The sequence below is a fragment of the Cucurbita pepo genome, chromosome 6 (assembly GCF_057944985.1).
Source record: "Cucurbita pepo subsp. pepo isolate OVF chromosome 6, ASM5794498v1, whole genome shotgun sequence".
NCBI lineage: Eukaryota > Viridiplantae > Streptophyta > Magnoliopsida > Cucurbitales > Cucurbitaceae > Cucurbita > Cucurbita pepo.
The window spans coordinates 1563059-1584558 of NC_141803.1; the positions used below are offsets into that span (position 1 = coordinate 1563059).

General features: G+C 37.4%; 4 protein-coding genes across 7 annotated transcripts; 3 read left to right on the forward strand and 1 right to left on the reverse strand.

The window, feature by feature from the left end:
- Positions 1 to 3058: 3058 nt before the first annotated feature.
- LOC111797685 (uncharacterized) lies at positions 3059 to 4196 on the reverse strand. Of its 3 annotated transcripts, none has more exons than XM_023680783.2 (2): positions 3843 to 4196; positions 3059 to 3711 (listed from the first exon to the last, which is right to left on the reverse strand). In XM_023680783.2, the coding sequence occupies exon 2, from the start codon at positions 3688 to 3690 to the stop codon at positions 3244 to 3246; it is 447 nt and encodes a 148-aa protein (XP_023536551.1). In that variant the 5' UTR covers positions 3691 to 3711; positions 3843 to 4196; the 3' UTR covers positions 3059 to 3243. The 3 variants fall into 3 exon arrangements, with proteins under 3 accessions (XP_023536551.1, XP_086980872.1, XP_023536550.1); XM_087124746.1 differs by having other exon boundaries at positions 3059 to 3762; XM_023680782.2 differs by having other exon boundaries at positions 3059 to 3723; positions 3843 to 4195.
- Positions 4197 to 7615: 3419 nt separating this feature from the next.
- On the forward strand, positions 7616 to 11620 carry LOC111797380 (polyadenylate-binding protein-interacting protein 7). Of its 2 annotated transcripts, XM_087124669.1 has the most exons (7): positions 7616 to 7894; positions 8127 to 8221; positions 8462 to 9342; positions 9828 to 10278; positions 10354 to 10424; positions 10510 to 10634; positions 10956 to 11620. In XM_087124669.1, exons 3-7 carry the CDS (start codon positions 8554 to 8556, stop codon positions 11257 to 11259), a joined length of 1740 nt encoding a protein of 579 aa, XP_086980795.1. In that variant the 5' UTR covers positions 7616 to 7894; positions 8127 to 8221; positions 8462 to 8553; the 3' UTR covers positions 11260 to 11620. The 2 variants fall into 2 exon arrangements, with proteins under 2 accessions (XP_086980795.1, XP_086980794.1); XM_087124668.1 differs by lacking the exon at positions 8127 to 8221.
- A 140-nt stretch (positions 11621 to 11760) lies between these two features.
- On the forward strand, positions 11761 to 15014 carry LOC147792135 (Tetratricopeptide repeat (TPR)-like superfamily protein). Its single transcript, XM_087124667.1, has one exon. It carries the CDS (start codon positions 11944 to 11946, stop codon positions 14935 to 14937), a length of 2994 nt encoding a protein of 997 aa, XP_086980793.1. The 5' UTR covers positions 11761 to 11943; the 3' UTR covers positions 14938 to 15014.
- Positions 15015 to 15130: 116 nt separating this feature from the next.
- Positions 15131 to 21396, forward strand: LOC111797749 (uncharacterized). The gene is made up of 11 exons (XM_023680871.2): positions 15131 to 16214; positions 16553 to 16723; positions 16982 to 17383; positions 17633 to 17696; positions 18716 to 18933; positions 19022 to 19135; positions 19682 to 19787; positions 19966 to 20177; positions 20310 to 20413; positions 20839 to 21098; positions 21191 to 21396. Exons 1-10 carry the CDS (start codon positions 15390 to 15392, stop codon positions 20981 to 20983), a joined length of 2361 nt encoding a protein of 786 aa, XP_023536639.2. The 5' UTR covers positions 15131 to 15389; the 3' UTR covers positions 20984 to 21098; positions 21191 to 21396.
- Positions 21397 to 21500: the final 104 nt, after the last annotated feature.

Consider the following 21500-nt stretch of genomic DNA (forward strand, 5'->3'; position numbering starts at 1 on the left):
TGATAGCTGAGGCCGCCGCAATTGCAGCACATGCTTTAGCCATTCAGTCTGTGGATAGGACGGTGGTCTATATCAATGGAGGCGATCGCTTCCCGTTGCAGATAAGCATGCTGCCGTTTCTGTGGACCCAATTTTTCAGATAAGCCATTTCAATTTGAAATTAAATTCTCGCCCATTTTACTTATTAGATTTTCAAAATTGTTCTCAACTAAATTACAAATGCTGTCTTTTTTGCTTTGTTTTGGGTTTACTGTCTTCCAAAATGAAATTTGAAGCTACTGTACCTACTTTTTTTTTTTTTTTTTCTTTCTAGTTTTCTAGTTTTTCACTTTTTCAGAAAGAAAAAAAATAAACAACTGTTTAGTTTTCAGATTTTGGCGAGGATTTTAGGGGAAAAAAAAGAAGAAAATAAATTTGAATTGGGAAAAATAAAGTTAACATGTATCATTGTTTTTAAAAACAGATAAAAGCTTTAAAATTCTCGAACTTCGACCATTAAGAATCAATGGTGAAAAGCATTTGAATTTAGATGGGAACTTTCGGAGGAGTAGTAGTAGTATTTGCTATAGTATGCAAACTTGAGAAAGCAGATAATGATTGGGGAAAGAATAGTTTTGCTGTAAACCAACTTTCACACGTTTCACTGCGGAGGGATTTGACACAGACAAGCACCTATTCATATAATTATAAAGACATGTTGATGCCTGGATTTTGCATCCTAGCTGTTTGAACGTCAAATCTAGGTAATGAACCCTGGAAAAGGAAAAGGTGTTTGTCTTTTGGTCCCCCCATTTATGAAGGGTAACTTGAAATTGGGAAATCTGGGTTTGTTTGTACACACATATTTGGGTTGAACAGATTGGAACTTTGAAAAAGAGTTGAAACATCAAGATTCGATTGTCTTTGGAAGAATTTATATCTTTTAATGCGTTAACTTTTAGAACAAGTAATATTCTGCATACGAAACAGTAAAAATGTAGGGGAACTTCTGGAGGATGGGAGATAGAAGGCAGAGACTTTGGCGATAAGATCAACACCAACTCAACTCAGGCAGGCCTTTCTTTGATTCACACAATGAATAAGGTGAGTTTGTCTGCTTTTGCATAAGGTGTTGTTTTTTAGGCATAATAACGCAGGTTAGAGGGGTGGGGCTGAATGGGATGCCTTTTTCATGTGCTTGGTACCAGCCACCCCTTGTCCTTTCTCTTCTACTAATTGATTGGACATATTTTTCATTGTTTGCTTGTGCTACGAGTGCCTCAACCACCAGGCCCCTATTGGCCTTAGGACTGTCAACTCCTTGGCCCTACCCCCCCTCAACTCTGCTTTCCTCTTTCTTTTCCTTCCCTAATTTGACTCTGCCGGAGCTCCTAGCAGAGCACCTGCACTGGGCCGTTTTATATCAGGACTCCCATTTCCAGACCAATTAGTGTTCAATGGCTTTAGATCTGCTAGTGCCCGGAGAGAGAGAGAGAGAGAGAGAGAGAGAGAGAGAGAGAAACCATGGCATGTGTTTGGGTCTGGCTTTTCATGCATTTCTTTTAGGCAAATCATAATTTTTATTGAGATGCTATGGACCGCTTTAAAGACCCTTATGTCAGTTTGTGGTTGGGGTTTAGATTTAGAGGACATGAATTTTAGTCATATCTGACCATGCTCTGTTGGAACATATAGAGTCAGATTTCATGAATGACTTTCAATCTCCCACCCAAACAATCTCAATGAGGAGAAGGGTTTTCTTTTTCCTTTTTTTTCCCAACCTTTAACTAATTATTTGTTGAGTACAGAATTGGACGAACAAATCTTCAATAATTATTTTAATGCTCAAAATATTATTTAGAGATAGATTCGAACTTTAGATAGAGTGTTGGATTGCACATAGTGAATACCTTCCCAAATTTAATGGAAAGCCAACATGATATGTTTATGAATTTAGTACGAATTGTTAACCATATTAATACACTTGAGGGGTGGTGCTGGCAGAAGGATAGAGGGAGAGAGAGGAAAAGCATAACGTGGCAATTTGGCGGCCATGATTGTGCGGTGGTTATGATGTTGATTGTTGGAAATCATAGACCATTTGGTAACACGAAGCTTTTAAGAGTTGGAATCTGTTTTATATACAACAATTATTTAAAATTATTTCGTAGCACTGTTAATTACTGTATGCTTGTCTATATGAGCATAGTGTAGATATTGGTATCTTCTTGTGAGCTCCATCCAGTTGCTTCATTTGTACTTCAATCCTCTCTGAAAACAAAGTTCTTATCACCCATTGATAAAATTATTTACCCAAAGACGAGAACAAAAGAAAAAGCAGCCTACCAATTCTTCCAATTGATTTTGTTTGATAAAGAAAAGATCTCTGCATGTGATGGGATAAGGGACAACTAGAATTCAGATGCTCCTCCTCCACCTGAGTAGTCACTTCCAACTTATCGGAGGTTGCTTTCATCCTTCCTTTTAACTGTCGAATTTCACTACTAGTCTTCTCTTCCTATACCATGAGGGTTGTTGGGACACCGATAAAAAAGGTTATTGAACAGTGTCAAAGGAACACAATCTATCGGATATGTTTCGAAGTATTCTTCCTCTTATGCAATGAGGGTTGGGACACCGATAGAAAAGGTTATTGAACAACGTCAAAGGAATACAACCTACCAAATGTGTTCCAAAACCTATATTGGATATGTCTCAAAGTATTTTTCCTCTTATGCAATGAGGGTTGGGACACCGATAGAAAAGGTTATTGAACAATGTCAAAGGAATACAACCTATCAATTGTGTTCCAAAGTCCGAAAGTGGTTCAAATTGGGTTAGATTTAGATCCTTTTGAGAGCGAGAAACTTCAACATTTTACCTCTAGCCTCCCACAAAGCATCACTTCCATCATTCTCGTAAGACAGCGGAATAAATATGCATTATTCAGCTGTCTATTATGCGATCGTTTAGGTTCAAAAAAATATTTGGGATGCTTAATGTCCGTAGGTTGATTTAATATTAAATAACAATCGTACCTCATTTTAGTATAGAAATAAAATCGACTAAAAGATCTCTGTAGCCATGCAAGTGCAAAAATTCAATTATCGTTCAAGGTCCCTAGTTAATAGGAGAATTTTCTCCGGATTCCAAAATATTAAAAACCGCTAACAAAAAATTTTACAGCCGAAATTTAGGCTAACATCCACGAGATATGGCGTCCTTTTTATTTTTCATCTTTTCGCCGTGAACGGCGGCCAGCGTCTAATCATAATGACTTCGCCGTCCCGGCATGGCGGAGAAACAGCTACTGGAACGGCCAAGCGATCGCGAAGTGTCCTTCTTTGGAGAGTCGAGTGATCGCCGGAGAAGCTGTTTCATAGCCGAAATCAAATCCTCAGTCGGATTCAGAGGAGGAATTGAAGATTTGAATGCTTTGTGAAACTTCATGTGCCTCTTCACGGCTTCACCGGTGGTGATATTGCTCTGAGATCTGAGAGACTCGTCTTTCACAGCCTCCGCACAGAGTCCACAAATCCAACGCCCTTCATACCGCTCGCGCACACGACCGATGTACGCTGGAGTACACTCCTCCGTCAATCCACAGCACTCGCATTTTACAGACTCCACGTCGATTACTTGCGCGTTGTGTTGCGTCACCGGAGCCGTCTGCTCGATGCCGGAGATCGCCTTCGTCACTTTCGCCGCCATTGTTGTCTTCTCCAACAAGCTCTGCTCCAATGGCTGCAAAAGTTCAGAATCCAAACAAAATCCGGACGGTATCTTTTTTTGAATCTCAAACTAACAATCTAAGAAAGAAAGGAAAAAGTGAAGGTAACAATTCAACAGAAATTCAAGCTTACCTGGAATTTTCTCTCTGGATGTTTCGGATCGTTTTCTCTGATCTCTTCCGTAATATTCTCGACAATATTAATGAAGAGGATATGGAATTCCGAGAAAAAGTTGATTTGATTTGGATAAAAGATGTGAATGGATTTGAATTTGATAATTTGATACTGAATCGGATCTTTTGTTTCTTTATCTCTCCTTCTCCCACTCTCTCACCGTCACTTTCTCGCCGTCGATGAGCAGATTCCAAAATATCACATACATTTCAGAGCCTCAATTGGCTCCTATTTGCCTCTCACTGAAGCCGGAAAGTTGAGAGAACAGAGAAGAAAGACGAAGAAGAAGGCTTCATCACCTGTCAAAATGGGCTTCCCTTTGGATTTATATAGACGATGGCTTAGAATTTTGACGCCCAAGCAACGTGACTGCACAATTCTTCCACGTCATTGTCTAAGTCGCCTTTAATATTATACTAAATTATAGATTTACCCGATTTTTGGTAAATAACTGTTTAATATAAAATTTTTAAAAAATAATCAAGAAATTTCATTAAACTTTTATTATAATGTTTTGTGATTATATCCTTCTTTTAATTCAATAAATAATTGGATTATTAGTAAAAAAAAACCGAGACAAAAGATTTGCAGTAAATAATGGTTTCACACTATAGTAAAATTTGATCACTTAGAGTTTGGAGATTAATGATTTAAAAATAACATTAAAAACGAAATACAAAAACAATATAAAGGAAGAGATTTGAAGATTAAAATCCGTTCAATATTCATAAAAAGTGTCAATCTACGAATTTAGTATATGAAACTTCAATTGGTCCTGTTTAAGGGAACTTTAAAATTTTAAAAACATAAAAAAAGAATCTCTTTATCTTTCGATTTTGTATTTAACATTTGGTTAAAACGATTTTGCAACATTTAATTTTATGGCCTAAAATAATAATTAACGTGTATTTATTTTATAAGGTTAAAAGTTTAAATCCCTATCATTTAATTTTTGTATTAAAACAAATAATTTTGTATGGAAGCAATTTTAATTTTTTTTAAAATTAATAAATATATTATTCATGGGTTAAATTTAAATAAAAAAAATCAAATTTCGGGATTTTGATTCGAAAAATCGCGGCCGATTTGTGAAACCTGTTTTGTTCTCATCTTCCCAAATTGCCATTTTCTGCCAGCTGTTCTGATAATAACCCTCTCGTCCTTGCTTCTTCATTTTTGTCCTCTTTCCCTTATTCTCTTACTCGCTTTCCCAAGCGCTTGTACCACAATCGCCCACCTCCAATTACCAAAATGCACTTCTACCCATTCTATTTCTTTTTTATTATTGTTATAAATATATGTCTGCCTCAATTTAAACTATTATTTTAATTCGCGTAATATTATTATTTTGAAATTTAATCTCCATACTTTTTTTATTTTATATATTTTTTTTTATCTAATTTTAATTTGTGGTTAAATTTTAAAAAATCAGGAGTTTTTATTTTACAATTTTTGAAATTATATTCCCATTCTATTATTTTATACAAAAACTATTAATATTACTTATTCAAATAATACCTCATTTTAAACTTTATTAAAAGTATAAAATAGAACAGTACTGAACTTTGTACCAAAATAATAATTTTAAATGTTTTAATAATATTTCCATGTCAATTGTTTAATATTAAAATTGGTCCAAAATAAGCAAGAGGGGAATCTATCAATTTTATTAGGGCAAGACCAATTTTTATTTTTTTATTTAAATTTTAATGGAGGAGCGAAAATTAAATTTTTTTAACTTAAATAAATATTTCAAAACTTTCCCTAAATTCAACTTCTCCAGTTTGCCCACTGAGAAAATTATTAATTTCAATTAAATAAAGTTTTTGTATGTATTTAATACACAAATTAATTATTAAATTCTTTTTAAATTACGAATAAAAAAAGATCCAAATATATATTTTTTTCTTTTTTAATTTTTTCATCCGTCTATAATTTATTTAACACATGAGAAATTTATTAAATATTTTAAATATTAAATTTGAAGTTGGAATATTTATCTCAATTTATTAATCTATTAAATCGAAAAGAGTTAAAACTCGAGAAATGGAGTTGACGGAGCGCGTGAGATGCGCGTAGTACTAGTAGTTGTGGTCCCCACATGAACAAGTGGCGACCCGCAAGTGGCTGCATGGCAGGTATAGAGTGTTAAGAAAACGACACCGTTTCGCCCGTTTATAGCCGCAAAACAGGAGCGTGGATCTGTAGAATTGGGCCACCCGGCCCATACCATTTATCAAAATTTTGGCCCAACAAATGTCGACCCTCTTTTGTAATTTTGCTATAAATACTGAAGCAACTATCAATTACACGGCGAAACCTGTTTTCCCCCTTGAAATCCACTATATTATTTTTTTAATATCATTTAATAATTATTAAATTTTAACTATGGTTTATATAACTCAACTCAACCATAAAATAAAATTTATAAATTTTAAAACGACCCGTTAAATAGCCCGCACATTCGATAAATAAAAATAGATTATAATTAATTTCATTGTTCTTCTAAGATGTTTAACGAATGCTAGCTCTTCCCGAGCAGTAATCGGTTATTTCTCAAATTCATCTCTAAAAAAAAATTAAAAAAATATATATTTAAAAAAAAAAAAAAGAGAGAAATTTATGCTTTGAGAACAACTAGATGACCTTTGATGTACACCAAGAGACACAATGAATGCCACATAAACATAAATTAATTTAAAATAAATCACTATTTAAATGATTCTCACGTAACACGTCCCATTTGGTAAAAAAAAGAAAAAATCCATTAATATTTTAATTTACTCTTAAATTACTCGATCAGTTGTGAACATGACAACCTAATATAACGTACGTTAATACTGTTAAATGCTATGATTACTTACGACAAAATAGTTAAGATATCGATCCAATGTATCTGTTAATACACTATGACGCTACACGACAATTATGACATTTATTCATTGATTGTACATATCCGTGTACGTTATTCAAAATTGTTGGTCGTGGACGTTACGTACAATGACAAGTTATTATTAGTCATGTCGTCATGACCTCGAACCTTGTATCCTCATCGAACACGTTTCGAGTTTGGATATGCAACCCAATCCCCCTCGATCTGGGTTATTGTCTCGCTCGAGACCGATGATAGGTTTCATTAAATAATTTGGATCATTCCAATAATGCCCTTCTTCTAAATAAATTGTTGATGGTTTTTTCTTAAGGAAACAAAATAATTTTAATAATTACTTAAATAAAATAATTTATATTTGATATAATATAATATAAAATTCAGAATTTGAAATTGGACCGAAATAAATGGGCCGAATATTTACAGTTTAAATAATTTATAATCAACTTAGATGGACAGCGGCGCAAAATCTAAAGAATCTATATTTTATATAAATTTATTATTCTCATTGCATCTACAAATTTTTTAAAATAAATAAAATGAGTGTCAAAATTAAATAATTAAAAAGAAGAATTAGTGGAGGTTTTGTTTTGTTTAGTAAAGTGAAAGCTTTTTACATTCCAATTTCGGGCTTATCTATTTAATTTTAAATTTTTATTTCATAATAATATATTATTCGATATTTTTTACGATTCACAAATTTGAAAATTTGATTTTATTTAAGAAAAAAACAAATTACAATTTATTTGAGATAAAAATAATAATAAAATAAAAGGTCAAATTGAGTGACGAAGGGCATAATCGTCATTTTGAGATGTATATTTTGTGGTGGTGATGGTGGTGGTGTTGCTGGTATTAGCCAAAGAGGGTTTCTCCCACAGAGAGCAGAGAGGAGAGGGAGAGAGAGAAGTGGGAGAGAAGACGAATTTCTGAAAGCTGTTAAGAACACTGAAGAGAGAGAGATAGACTTACACAGAGAGAGAGAGAGAGAGAGAGAGAGAGAGAGAGAGAGTTGCAGAGTTCGGAATTGAAGATAGAAGTTAGGCCTTATCTGTAATTCTGTAGCCTTCTGACTTCATCCGATCCGTTTCCATGGATCCCTTCGATTTGTTTCGGAAAGGTATAGAGGAGAATATTCTCTTTAGCTGGTTTTCTAATCCATGGATTTATTTTTAGGTCATCGCTGTGTACAGTAGCAATAATTCCTTGCCTAGTTTGGAAATTTCTGTATTTTCTTTCTTGTTTGTTCCGATTGTTCTGTGCATTGAATTTATCGAGATCTCTATAACTTGGATGTTCAGTTACAAGATTCTGATTCTGTGCGCTTCGTTTTTGATTGTGGGTATTTTCAGATTTTCCGGCTAAGGTTTACTGGTTACCTCAGTTATGAAGTATGGTAGTTTATGTTCGTGGTCTACGATGCAAGATTTGTAGTTAAACGATGCAGGTTCTTCTAGTTTGAAATATTGATGATTCCATGCCTAATTTTCTAGGGGATAATTCGTACAGTTTCTTCATGGAGGTTTATTGAATATTTGCCGTTCAATTCATTTCAGATTAGAGGATGTCTGGAAACTAACGAACTTCTTCTTGTTTTCTAAACAAACAAATATATCTTGTTAATGGTTATGAATAAGGTTTACTTGAGTTTCTAACGTGCCTGACGAAGTGAAATCATATTTTGCAGGTTTTGGTTGAGGCTATAGAAACTTGAGCATTTCCCTACAGATTTTCCTTTTTTCAAGTGCATGTGAGCATTCTATTTTGTATTAGCAAATAATGAACGTGTCGAAGAAAGGATCGCAAACCAACGAGGCAAACCTAAGCATTGGAAGCAAGGTGACAGCTTTGAATCCGAATGCCGCTGAGTTTATTCCGTTCGCCCTCAGAGCACCTTCAGTTGGAAGTAGTAGTGTCTCAGATTTGACTGAAAGATTTTCGTCTTCTGGGACGTTAGGAAAAGCTGTTCTAGATAGGACTGAGTCATCTGTGTCTAATAATTCCGATGACGAATCTCGTCAATTCTGGAGGCATCAGCTCCCTGATGATATCATACCTGATTTCAAGTCAATGGGAGAAGATGAGAACCTATCTCTTGGAAATATTTCGTTGGCAGGCTTATCGTTGCATGATGACAACGAAGCCTCTTTATTCGCGGCTACTGTTGGCAGTGAATATTTGTTGAATGATCAGCAACATTCAAATCTGAATCACTTTAATGGAAATCAATTTGCTGATAGGTTCAGATTCTCGACTGCTTCGTATGGAGAAGATCCATCTGCAGCTAGTCTTTTCCAAATTTCGAATAAACCTTGGCAGAAGCCAGTTCACAACAGTAATCTACTGGTTAGCAATGAGCGGCACCTTCCTTATCACGGAAATACTGTGAGGGGATCAACCATGGAAGTCTTGAGTGAGCAAACAACTTTGGATGAAAGTGATACTCTGAACCCTGTTGATTTTTTGGCTTTACAGTTCCCTGGTTTTGCTGCTGAAAGCCTCGCAGAAGTTTACTTTGCCAATGGAGGTGACTTAAACCTGACTGTTGAGATGCTCACTCAATTAGAGGTAAGTTGACTTTTGAACGATGTGTAAATAAAGTAACCTTTTAAGTCAATTATAGGTAAGTTGACTTTTCAAAGCATCAAGGGGCAGTAGCATTTCATCTTTTTTATGTTCAAAACATTTTTTAACATCAAACAGCATGTTTTTCGTTCAATAGTTTGGACGGCAAGTTAATTTAAGTTGCAACTTCAATGGTCGTTTCTTGCTATTATGAAAAGGTGATTGTTGAAGTGATATAGCTTTGTGATAGAGTTGAACCTATAAAGACGTTTCAAAGAATAATTGTGACAAATTTTCTGATGATTCATATCATAGTTTAAACTATTTGATCTTTATGGCATGCTTTTGCTTTGTCAAGAACTCCGATGTCCTCGTTGTATGAAGAGTTTGCCAGCCAGTTTTCGTTGTCTGCACCGTGTTCTCGTTATCTTTTGTGTTACTGCATTTACAACTCAATAGTTGTCATACTGTACTCGTTTACACTGTAGCTTCAAGTCGATGGTGGGATAAGTCAAAATCTGAATTCCAAGACAATGTCTGCCCCCAATCTTAGTGGAATGGATTTTCCTGCACTTACAGTGTCGGGTGGTCAAAATGGTCATCCAAAATTTGATGGGGCTGATCTTCAACAAAGCACCAGTCCTTATCTTTCTTCTGATAAGGACGACATGCTTTTCTTCAAGCCGAGCACCGCCCCATCTCGAGGTGCTATTGATTTTGCTTCCACTGTCAGGAAGTTAGCATCTCAGGATTCTGGTATGTGGAAGTACAATGGACACGGTTCTGCTGATGACTCTATTGGATCAAGTAGAAGTTCTCATATTTTAGGCGGTAAGTACTCTACTGGTGGTCATGGGAAAGACACCTATAGTGAAAGGTTGCTACACCGAGGTTCAGCTCGGGCTGCACCCGTTTGGCTTGAAACAGGCGAATCAGTTGGTAATTACTATTTACTGATGTGATTTGGAACGAACTTTTGAATGCATTTCTGCTTTAATATTATCAACTTGGCAGGAAACATGTATTCTGAGCAGCGTGAGGAAGCACGTGATCATGCACGCCTTCGAAATGCATATTTTGAGCAGGTGTGTAATAATGGTTGTTGATTCTATTCTTTGTTCGAAATGCAATTTGGCTCAGGGATTTACTCTATCTTATCTTTTAAATTAGGCACGGCAAGCATACCTCATTGGTAATAAGGCTTTAGCAAAGGAGCTAAGTGTTAAGGGACAGTTTCATAATGTGCACATGAAGGCAGCTCATGGAAGGGCCCAAGATTCTATATATCGCCAGAGGTTTGTTTCCCTTTGATGCTTTTGTCTAGACTCGAACAAGGTCGATTCAGGTGAAATTTCATGTTTTTTATTTCCTATTATCGTCGTCGAGAAAGTGTATCAGTTCATTTCACTTCCTGATGAATGTTCTATCTATGATTACTTGGACTGAATCATCCTATTGTTCTGGCATGGCCCCGATCATTCAATGAACGGTTCGAAGAGCGATGATACGCTTTTCTTAAGACACGCACCACGACTACAGGAATTTCCTGAATTGCTTGATTACTGGCTTACAGTTCTTTTCTGTTCTGCTGCTTGTTGTGGACATTGTTTCTTCAGGAATCAAATCGGCGCAGACAATCAGGGAAATGGAAGGGGACACGAACGCATGATCGACCTGCACGGGCTGCATGTTAGCGAAGCAATTCATGTCCTGAAGCACGAGCTGAGTGTGCTGAAGGGTACTGCTCGGGCTGCAGGACAACGTCTGCAAGTTTATATTTGTGTTGGAACAGGACACCACACCCGCGGCTCCCGCACTCCTGCTAGACTTCCAGTGGCTGTACAGAGATATTTGATCGAAGAAGAAGGCCTCGACTTCAGTGAGCCGCAACCGGGGCTGCTTAGAGTTGTGATATATTGAGCCATGGAGGGAGGATGAGAAGAGAACACAGTGAAGTGTAGGAGTTTTTTCTTTTTGACTCAACCAAACAAAAAACAAAAAAAAAGCCATGAAATCATACTCGTGATAGTCAGCATTGTGTTGTACCGTGAATGGTTAGAGGTGGGGAAAGGATTATTCAGACCAAATCCGAAAAAAGAAAAAAAGAAAAAAAGAAAAAAAGAAAAAAGAGAATTAGGAGAGGAAAATGAAGATCAAAGCAAGTAGAATTGTATTAAGTTTAATCCGGTTGACAGGGATGTAACATTTTTTAGCCCTGAATCGGCAAATCTCTTTGTAACTTTGTTTTATTAGGTTTATATTGTACCTTGAATTTTTGTCAGTTCTTCGTTCTTTCTTTGAATCTTTTCTTATTCTCAGATGAATGAATCTGTTCGGATCGATTTATATTATCATGTAGTTCATCAAAAATTACGTTTTGAATCAGTTTGTCAGTCTGGAATTCCGAATCTAAGTACAACTTAAGAACTGAAATCATTTCATCTTCAAGAAATTCGATTATAAATGGAGCTTCACCCTCTCAAATATCGGAGTTTCGACTTTTTAATCACAGCAAGACGATTGAGCTGCAATGGCGGAATGTTCATCAAACAAATTTCCTGGATTTTGACGTTTGGAGGGAATTGATTAGGATGCGCTTAGAAAATGCTTTTGCGAGCCAATCTCAAAGTATCCTCCATTTCCTCTCGTACGAGTTTCGCCTATCCCCAATTCTCCTCTCTGTCACCTTCGTCGTCGCCTTCTTCCTCTTCTCAATGGTTCTCTCTTCTCCGCTCCGCCATTGTCAAGGCCGACTTGAAGCTCGGGAAACGAGCTCATGGATGTATCGTAACCTCCGGCGACCTTCCAGACCGGTTTCTGACCAACAATCTCATAACAATGTATTTCAAATGTGGCTCTCTGTGTTCCGCCCGCCAGGTGTTTGATCAAAGTTCCGACCGTGATCTCGTTACATGGAACTCCATTTTGGCTGCCTACGCCCACTCTGCTGATTCTAGTTTCGAGAAGTTACTCGAGGGCTTTCGCCTCTTTCGGCTTCTACGCGAGTCTGGTTTTTCAGCAACTCGACTTACATTGGCGCCATTGTTGAAGCTGTGTGTGCTGTCTGGCTTCATCCAGGTATCTGAGGCTATTCATGGATACGCTGCTAAGATCGGATTGGAATTGGACCTGTTTGTTTCAGGGGCTCTTGTGAATATATACTGCAAATATGGCCTGGTTGGTGAAGCCCGCTTACTGTTTGACGAAATGCCTGAAAGGGATTCTGTGTTGTGGAATGTAATGCTCAAGGCTTATGCTGACAATGGTTTAGAAGACGAAGCTCTTCAGTTCTTCTCCGAGCTTCATCAAAGTGGGTTTCTTCCTGATTTCTCAAGCGTGCATCGTGTTCTCAATGGCAGTAAGAATGGTGTTTCTGATCTCAGAAAGAGGTACAAGGAGCAGGTTAAGGCCTATGCAATGAAGATGTTTCGGTTCGAAGACGGTTCGGATGTATTTTCTTGGAACAAGAAGTTGTCTGAGTATCTACAAGCAGGCCAAAATTTAGCAGCCATTGATTGTTTCAAGAGCCTGTTCAGATCAACAGTGGGTTATGATAGTGTAACATTAGTCATTGTTTTATCTGCAGTTGTCGGCACGGACGATCTCGACTTGGGCGAACAAATTCACTCGCTTGTTATAAAAACAGACTATGATTCAGTAGTTTCTGTTTCGAATAGTCTCATGAACATGTACTCGAAGGCCGGGGTCGTTTATGCTGCAGAAAAGATGTTCATCAACTCACCAAACTTGGATCTAATCTCGTGGAACACGATGATATCGAGTTATGCGCAGAATAATCTCGAAATGGAGGCGATCAGCACGTTCATAGATTTATTGCGCAATGACATGAGACCAGATCAATTTACCTTGGCAAGTCTTTTGAGAGCTTGCTCCACAGGTGATGAAGGAGAGTATTACACTCTCAGCTCACAGGTTCATGGCTATGCCATAAAATGCGGCGTTGTTAACGACAGTTTTGTATCGACAGCACTTATCGACGTGTACTCGAAGAGCGGGAAAGTGGACGAGGCTGAGTTTCTGTTGCGTAACAAATATGATTTTGATTTAGCTTCTTGGAATGCCTTGATGTTTGGGTATATAAAGAGTAACAAAAGTAGAAAGGCATTGGAACTTTTGAATCTGATGCATGAAATGGGGCTGCTGATTGATGAAATCACTCTGGCTACTGCCATTAAAGCTTCTGGTTGCTTGATCAATTTGGAGGTAGGGAAACAACTTCAAGCCTATGCAATCAAGCTTGGATTCAGCAATGATTTATGGGTCAGTAGTGGTGTTTTGGATATGTACATCAAGTGTGGAGACATGCCAAATGCTCGTGAATTGTTTGGTGAAATTAGCAGACCTGATGATGTTGCTTGGACGACTATGATCTCGGGATACGTCGACAATGGCGACGAGGATCGTGCTCTTGCTGTGTACCATTTAATGAGGGTGTCTGGAGTTCAACCGGATGAATATACCTTAGCTACCCTTGTCAAAGCGAGTTCTTGTCTAACCGCTCTCGAACAAGGGAAACAGATTCATGCTAACGTGATTAAGCTCGATTATTCTTTCGACCATTTTGTTGGTACTTCCCTAGTCGACATGTATTGCAAATGTGGAAGCGTTCGAGATGCCTATCGTATATTTGGGACGATGGATGTCAGGAAAGTTGCCTTCTGGAATGCCATGTTATTAGGCTTAGCCCAACATGGCAATGCTGATGAAGCTTTGAATCTTTTCAAAAGTATGCAATCAAGTGGTATTCAACCTGACAAAGTTACTTTCATTGGCGTTCTCTCTGCTTGTAGCCATTCTGGTTTGTTCTCTGAAGCCTACAAATACTTCGACGCAATGCTCGAAACATATGGGATCGTACCTGAGATCGAGCATTACTCGTGTCTGGTGGATGCGCTTGGTCGGGCAGGACGCATTCAAGAGGCCGAACGTGTAATAGCATCGATGCCATTCGAAGCTTCTGCCTCGATGTATAGGGCGTTGCTTGGTGCTTGCAGGACTAAAGGAGATACAGAAACAGCAAAACGTGTTGCTGATAAACTCCTAGCCTTGGATCCATCCGATCCCTCAGCTTATGTCCTCTTATCGAACATTTATGCTGCTTCCAGACAATGGGATGATGTTACTGATGCTAGAAACATGATGAAGCTGAAGAATGTTAAGAAGGACCCGGGTTTTAGCTGGATCGACGTGAAAAATAAAGTGCATTTGTTCGTGGTTGACGATAGATCACACCCGCAAGCTGATTTGATATACGAGAAAGTTGAGGATCTGATGAAAAGAATACGAGAGGAAGGATCTTACGTCCCAGACACAGACTTTATGTTGCTTGACGTTGAAGAAGAGGAAAAAGAACGTGCGCTGTACTATCATAGTGAGAAACTGGCATTAGCTTTCGGTCTAATCAGTATGCCTCCCACGGCAACCATTCGTGTGATAAAGAACTTGAGGGTTTGTGGTGATTGTCATAGTGCTATAAAGTGCATATCGAAGCTCACTCAGAGGGAGATCGTTCTTAGAGATGCGAACAGATTCCATCACTTTAGGAATGGAATTTGTTCGTGTGGCGATTACTGGTAGTATCGACTATCAAGTTCAAATTATTTGTGTTTGTTCTTTGGACTAACTATCTCAATTCTCGGTTACTGGTCATTCAACACGATCATCTCCTGTTTTCATTTTTCTTCTCCATCCATAGACATTATGGAGTTATGAAACAGGATTTGTAGATTATAAAAATGTTAGATTTAAAATTTCATAAAATTATAAAAATAAATGTACAATTATTTGACATTTTTTAAAATTTAATTTATAAATTAGAAGGCGGGTTGGTCCATCTCCGCGGCGGATCCTTGCTTTCAAGTGTTGAAGCGTCCAAGAGAAGCCATCTGCAAAATTGGCTCTAAATCCAAATTTCCCTCCACTTCCTCTGCGCCACCAATTCAAAATACTCGATTTCCACAACCCTCTCTGGTTCCATCTTCCTTCGCCCTCAGTTCAATTTAGTCTTCGTAGATTGTTGCTCAGTTCTCATGCCCCCCGTCAACGCCGCCGTCCACCGCCGTCACCAGTCCTCTGCATCCCAGTTACCTCAATTCCACACACCTACTAATGCTGGCGATGACGACGATCTTCTTCCTTCCACTCAGACAGTTCTCTCATCGCGATTTTCAACCTCGCAAAAACCCTTAACGACCTCCGACTTATCGCTCCACATTCGCGCTTCCAAGAGGCCGAAGCGTTCTGCTCCGACGGCCACTGGACAGGTAAACATTCCCTCTATAACACATTGCGATGTCGGATTTAAGCCAAATTTTGATAGACACGATGTCGCTGCTGCTTTGGATGATGGTGAAGTATTCGGTGCGTCGGAAATGGATTTGGGTTGCAGTTTGGATTTGATACAGCCGAGCATGGTTGGCTGCAGTTACGAAACTCATGATGCAAACTCGGTAGAGGAGATATTTGATGGGGATGGTGATTTTTCTGGTGGTACGGATGAATGTAAGGGGTCGAAGGTAAAGGGGGGCTACTTACTCAATTCGATTGAATCTAGGTTGATGAATTCGAGAGTAGATTGCGATGTTGGAGTCAGTGGCAGTGGAGTTGACAAGGAGAGCAGTGATGATTTTGAGTCGGATAAGGAGCTAGACTTGTTGCTTAATCTGCATTCGCAACTGGATGAGGAAGACCGTATTAGTGGAGTGGGATTTGGTACTGAGGAATCATATTTTCCAGTGGATGAAGATCTGATTCAATGTCCTCTTTGTGGAGTTGATATTTCTGATCTTAGCGACGAGCAACGTCTTGTACACACAAATGATTGTATTGACAAAGAGGACGCCCAAGCTCAAACTGTGAGTCTATATGACTTTATCCACTTTACAAGTCTGAACTGTTTTTTGGTTTTTGTTCTTCTTTATAATTTTGAAATTAATGCTATTGGGTGCCTATACAAAATCCTTTGCTGAACGATGCTCCTATCCGTGATGTAAATTTCTTCTTGCTTCAGTATTTCCCTGCCATTTTTCTATCTGCTTGCTACTAGTGGGAACTTATGGGATGGGGTTTTTGCAAACTTCAGCTTAAACGTTTATATTTTGTCACTTAAGGCTTGTTTATTGGAAATGGATTACACTATGAGCTATCATATGTCCATGTCTTGATAATTTTGAATCTGAAATTTCACGTGCAGACTGCTCACACCCCTGATAAAAAGCAAGCTTCAGGGCCTCAACAATATGCTGATAATTCCAGATTTTCAACTGTTCTCAAATGGTTGCATGATCTCGGTTTATCGAAATATGAAGATATTTTTGTTAGAGAGGAGATCGATTGGGAAACATTACAGTGGTTGACTGATGAGGTGTGCTTCTTCAAGGTTTATTGTATGAATTGTTGTCCCTGAGATGTTCTGCATGGTTAATTTATTTTGTCATAAGCAGCTAATTGCTACTTCATGATAGTCATTCATTCATCGTAAGAAATGGATTCATGATAAAGTTCATCTAAATATATAAAAAAAAAAAAAAATTCCCCTTCCTTTTTGGGTGAGCATTCTCCAATTCACTCTATCAATCTCTTTGTTTTTGGACACTGATTTTTGCTAATCTCTACTTTGAAGGATCTCAATAATGTGGGTATTACTGCACTTGGCCCCCGAAGGAAGATCACACGTGCTTTGTCCGAACTCAAAAAAGAATCTTCTGCAGTTGAAACTTGCACGAATACACATGCCCCTTCTGGTACTGGGCAACATAGTAACGATGGTTCAGATGGGTGTGAAGGATCAACCAATGGAACTAATAGAACACCTACGAACAAGTTGATTACTGATTATTTCCCAGGCTTTGCCACTAATAAGAAGAATGCATGCAGCATTTCTACTGGTCAGAGAGATGTGGGAAAAAAGTTACCTGACTCTCTTAACAAAGATAAAAGTAAAACTGCAAAGAGAAATGTTAGAAATGAGAAGCTTGGGAATGTTCCAGTCTGGAGTTGTATACCAGGGACACCATTTAGAGTGGTGAGTAATTCTAATTTGATGACCAGTTGTTTGTTGTCCGTTAATGCTTTATTCGTTGATATATCTATATATATATATATAGGAATTGTATGTATTGGATTAACATGGCCTTTGGGTGAGAAAGAAAATAATGTCTTTATGGAGATCGTCTTTATTCCTGTTCAATACATTTCGATATTACTACTTCTTGTTAAAAGAATGGTTATGACAAATTCCATTGTTAAGTGCTACATATTGTTATATCTGCAGGATGCTTTTCGACATCTTAGAGGAGACTGTTCCCATTGGTTTCTTACTCACTTTCACATGGATCGTAAGTTGAAATTAGTTCTTTCTTTTTCACTGTTGCATTTTAGTCTGAGGCGGTCACTTCTTAGTATTAAATGGAAATTTGCTGAAGAAATCCAACATAATCGGTATTTCTCTACTTTGTTTGAGTATGTGTGTGAAACATGTTGCTTTCTCCATAATTTTTTTCAATAATCAGGCTAAACTTACATTTACCATGTGCAGAATTTAGATTTGTTAAATAACCTTTATTTCTTTGTTTCTTTTCTCTCTGTCATGATGTATATGGTTAAAATATGAAGCATGAAAACTTTATTTTGAGTAGTGTATCTATGACCCTTTTCTCATCATACATTCTAATATGCCTGGTGTCTTCGCGAGCTACTCACATAAGATGCTTTTACATTTTGACACATGTCTATTTTGTCGAGTATTAGGTGATTTATAATTTTGAATACATCTTGCACGTGTTCAAATATCTGTAGTCATGTTATGATTAGCTGTTCACATAATAAAAGATGTACAGAAGAATAAGGGCTTGCTATCTTGAGTAGAGGATATTTTGTCAAATTTTTATTTTATTTTAAAAATAATATCTTTTATAAGACGTTGATTTGTTCGTTTAATTAGTTTGGGTTTTCTTCATAAACTATGAAACAAGTTTCTACCATTAATTTGCCTATGCATTTACCATATTTCCAACTTCTATGAAATTGTTTTTTGAATATTATCATATGCATGAAGGATATAGCTTTTTAAACTTGGTTGTCGCGTGTCTGTGTTGTACTATACATTTTGAGTATTACTCATGTGTCTCATTGCAACGGATTAATGAGGTTAGCTTGTTAGATCTTTATATTTCTGGTCACATATCGCCATTCGATTCCTTAATGTTTGCAACAACTTTGAGATGGATATTTTCATTTTTCTACCCACAAATTTAAAGCTGCAAGTCTTAATGTGTTAAAGGGATAGGAAATGTCCAAATTTTTGTTAACAGAATCGTTTTTTTTTTCTCCGACATCAAATGTGATCTTTATGCAGATTATCAAGGTTTAACAAAGTCATTTCGTCATGGAATGATTTATTGTTCGCCTATTACGGCAAAGCTGGTAAATATGAAGATTGGAATCCCATGGGAAAGGTTACAAGTTTTACCTCTCAACCAAACAATTAACATTGCGGGAACAGATGTAACCTGTTTTGATGCTAATCATTGCCCTGGTTCAATAATCATACTCTTTGAACCACCCAGTGGTAAGGTGTGGTCCAAATTACCTTTTTTATTCTAATCACTCATCATCCCTTTTCATATACTATTTGGTGATCAACTTTTCTTCCGTCATGCAGGCTGTTCTACATACAGGGGACTTCCGATATTGCGAGCAAATGGGAAGCTTGTCGGTTTTTCAAACATGTCGTATCCATACTCTGATCCTTGATACCACGTATTGTGATCCACAGGTAACTCTATTATTGGGGAATGGGGTTAGCTTTTTTACTTTGGTTACTGACATATTTAGAAGTATTTTGATTCTCGTCTCAAAAGAATTATTAGCTAAAGTAAGGCTTAGAATCATAATGTTTGATGCAAAACTGTGCTTCGAGTCTGAAGTCAAAGTCATTAATCTTAGGTGGGAGTCTGCAAATCAGCATGTATATGGTCATAGCGTTGAGTAAATGGAGACTGTCCAATATTTCTGTAAAGGCCGAACAGTTATTGATGCAATTGCTCAACTAAAACCCCATCCTTGAGTTTATGTGGACTCAAATTTTATTGCTTGTTTTGGAGATCTTTACCCTGTTATTTCACTTATCAATGAAATTGTTTCTCTTCTTCTTCAACACACACACACATTATCAGACGTATCCATCTACATATAATGTTCCTTGTACTTCTGCCCATGTTCCAAAGGTCCCCACGGGCCTCTACAAGTGTAGTGCTGTTTTTTCCATTTCTTATGATTTGTGATTACCATTTAATTCGCTTTATTGGATTACTTGCTGCAGTATGATTTCCCAAAGCAGGAGACCGTTATACAGTTTGTAATTGATGCCATTCAAGCTGAAGCTTTCAACCCTAAAACCCTTTTCCTGATTGGATGTTATACCATCGGTAAAATTTGGCTTTAAATTTCAGTCTTAGCTTTAACTTCGTGCTGTGACTTCATGGCCTGCATTTTTTTTTCTTCATGTTGTTGGTCATGGGATATACTTATGGCTTCTCTTTCTGTTTCTAAATTTGTTTTAAAAGGTGGCACGGACTACTAAATATCTTCAGCTATTCCTAACAGGAAAGGAACAACTTTTTTTGGAAGTTGCCCGCGTTCTGCGCAAGAAGGTGTATGTAAGTTCAGCAAAGTTACGCATTTTGAAATGCTTGGGGTTCTCAGCGGAGGACATGCAGTGGTTTACAGTGAATGAACGGGAAAGTCACATACATGTCGTACCTCTGTGGACACTTGCGAGCTTCAAGCGACTGAAGCATTTATCAAATCAATATGCAGTGAGTATAGCAATAAAATTCTCGTTTTAGTAGGATTTATAGTATCCCCATTTGCATGTTTCAAATTATTGCAATTCACCTACCGATTTCCATTGCATCTAATTACTAATTGGTTGATTTTGTTGCATTCAGAGTCGATTCAGTCTTATAGTTGCTTTCTCTCCCACCGGCTGGGCACTTTCAAAAGGAAAGAAGAAATCTCCTGGAAGAAGGTCGCAGCAAGGTACAATTATAAGGTAATCTCTTCGTTATTTGGTCTAGTTTTGTGAGATCCCACGTCGGTTGGAGAGAGAACAAAGTCGGTTGGAGAGAGAACAAAAGATTCCTTATTAAGGATGTGGAAACCTCTCTCTAACGGATGCGAAGTTTTGTGAGATCCCCACGTCGGTTGGAGAGTCGGTTGGAGAGAGAACAAAAGATTCTTTATTAAGGACGTGGAAACCTCTCTCTAACGGACGCGTTTTAAAATCTTGAGAGGACAATATCTGTTATCGGTGGGTTTGGACTGTTACAAATTTACATCTTTTAACTCTACTATTGAATGCTTAAAAACTTCTCTGCTGCTTCATTTCAGCAAAGATAGATTTGATAACTAACTTGAATTGGTCTTCATATTCAAGTCTTAACCATCAAACAAGAGCTGTGTTTATGTTTTATACAGATACGAAGTGCCATATAGTGAGCATAGCAGCTTCTCAGAACTGAAGGATTTTGTAAAGCTTGTCTCTCCTGTAAACATAATACCAAGTGTGAATAATCATGGACCTGACTCAGCCCGTGCCATGATCTCGCTTTTGTCATCTTGATTTGTTCACCACACTCCCAATGGATGGTTCTCTCACGTTCTCCAACCGCTGCATAAATGAAATGGGCTCAGTAGAACTGTTTGTGGCTCCGGCTGAATCAAATCTGCAGATTCACGTAAGTTCAACAATTTAACCACTATTGACCCTCTTTTAGATAGCCATTTTAGATACCCATCTGATTATAGTAAACTGCTTCTGCTTTACAAGGTTTGTCTTGCCAACCATGCCAATATTGTTGGCACCTAATGGTCGTAATTGTGTCGCGAAGATGACTTCCTATCGAATACTATTTGGTCCTCTTTCGTCGAGGTAACTTGATATTTTTTATTAATTGAGTTATTGTTAAATTGATAGTTTAGAAAGGAAAATGAAAAATCCCTTGATATTCAATTGAATAACTAATGTTGTGACAGGGTCTCTTTGATTTTTATATTATTTATAAGTTAATATTATTTAACGAAAAATTGTTTAAAATGTAAATTAATAAAACTGAAAAATAATTTATAGTATTTTATAT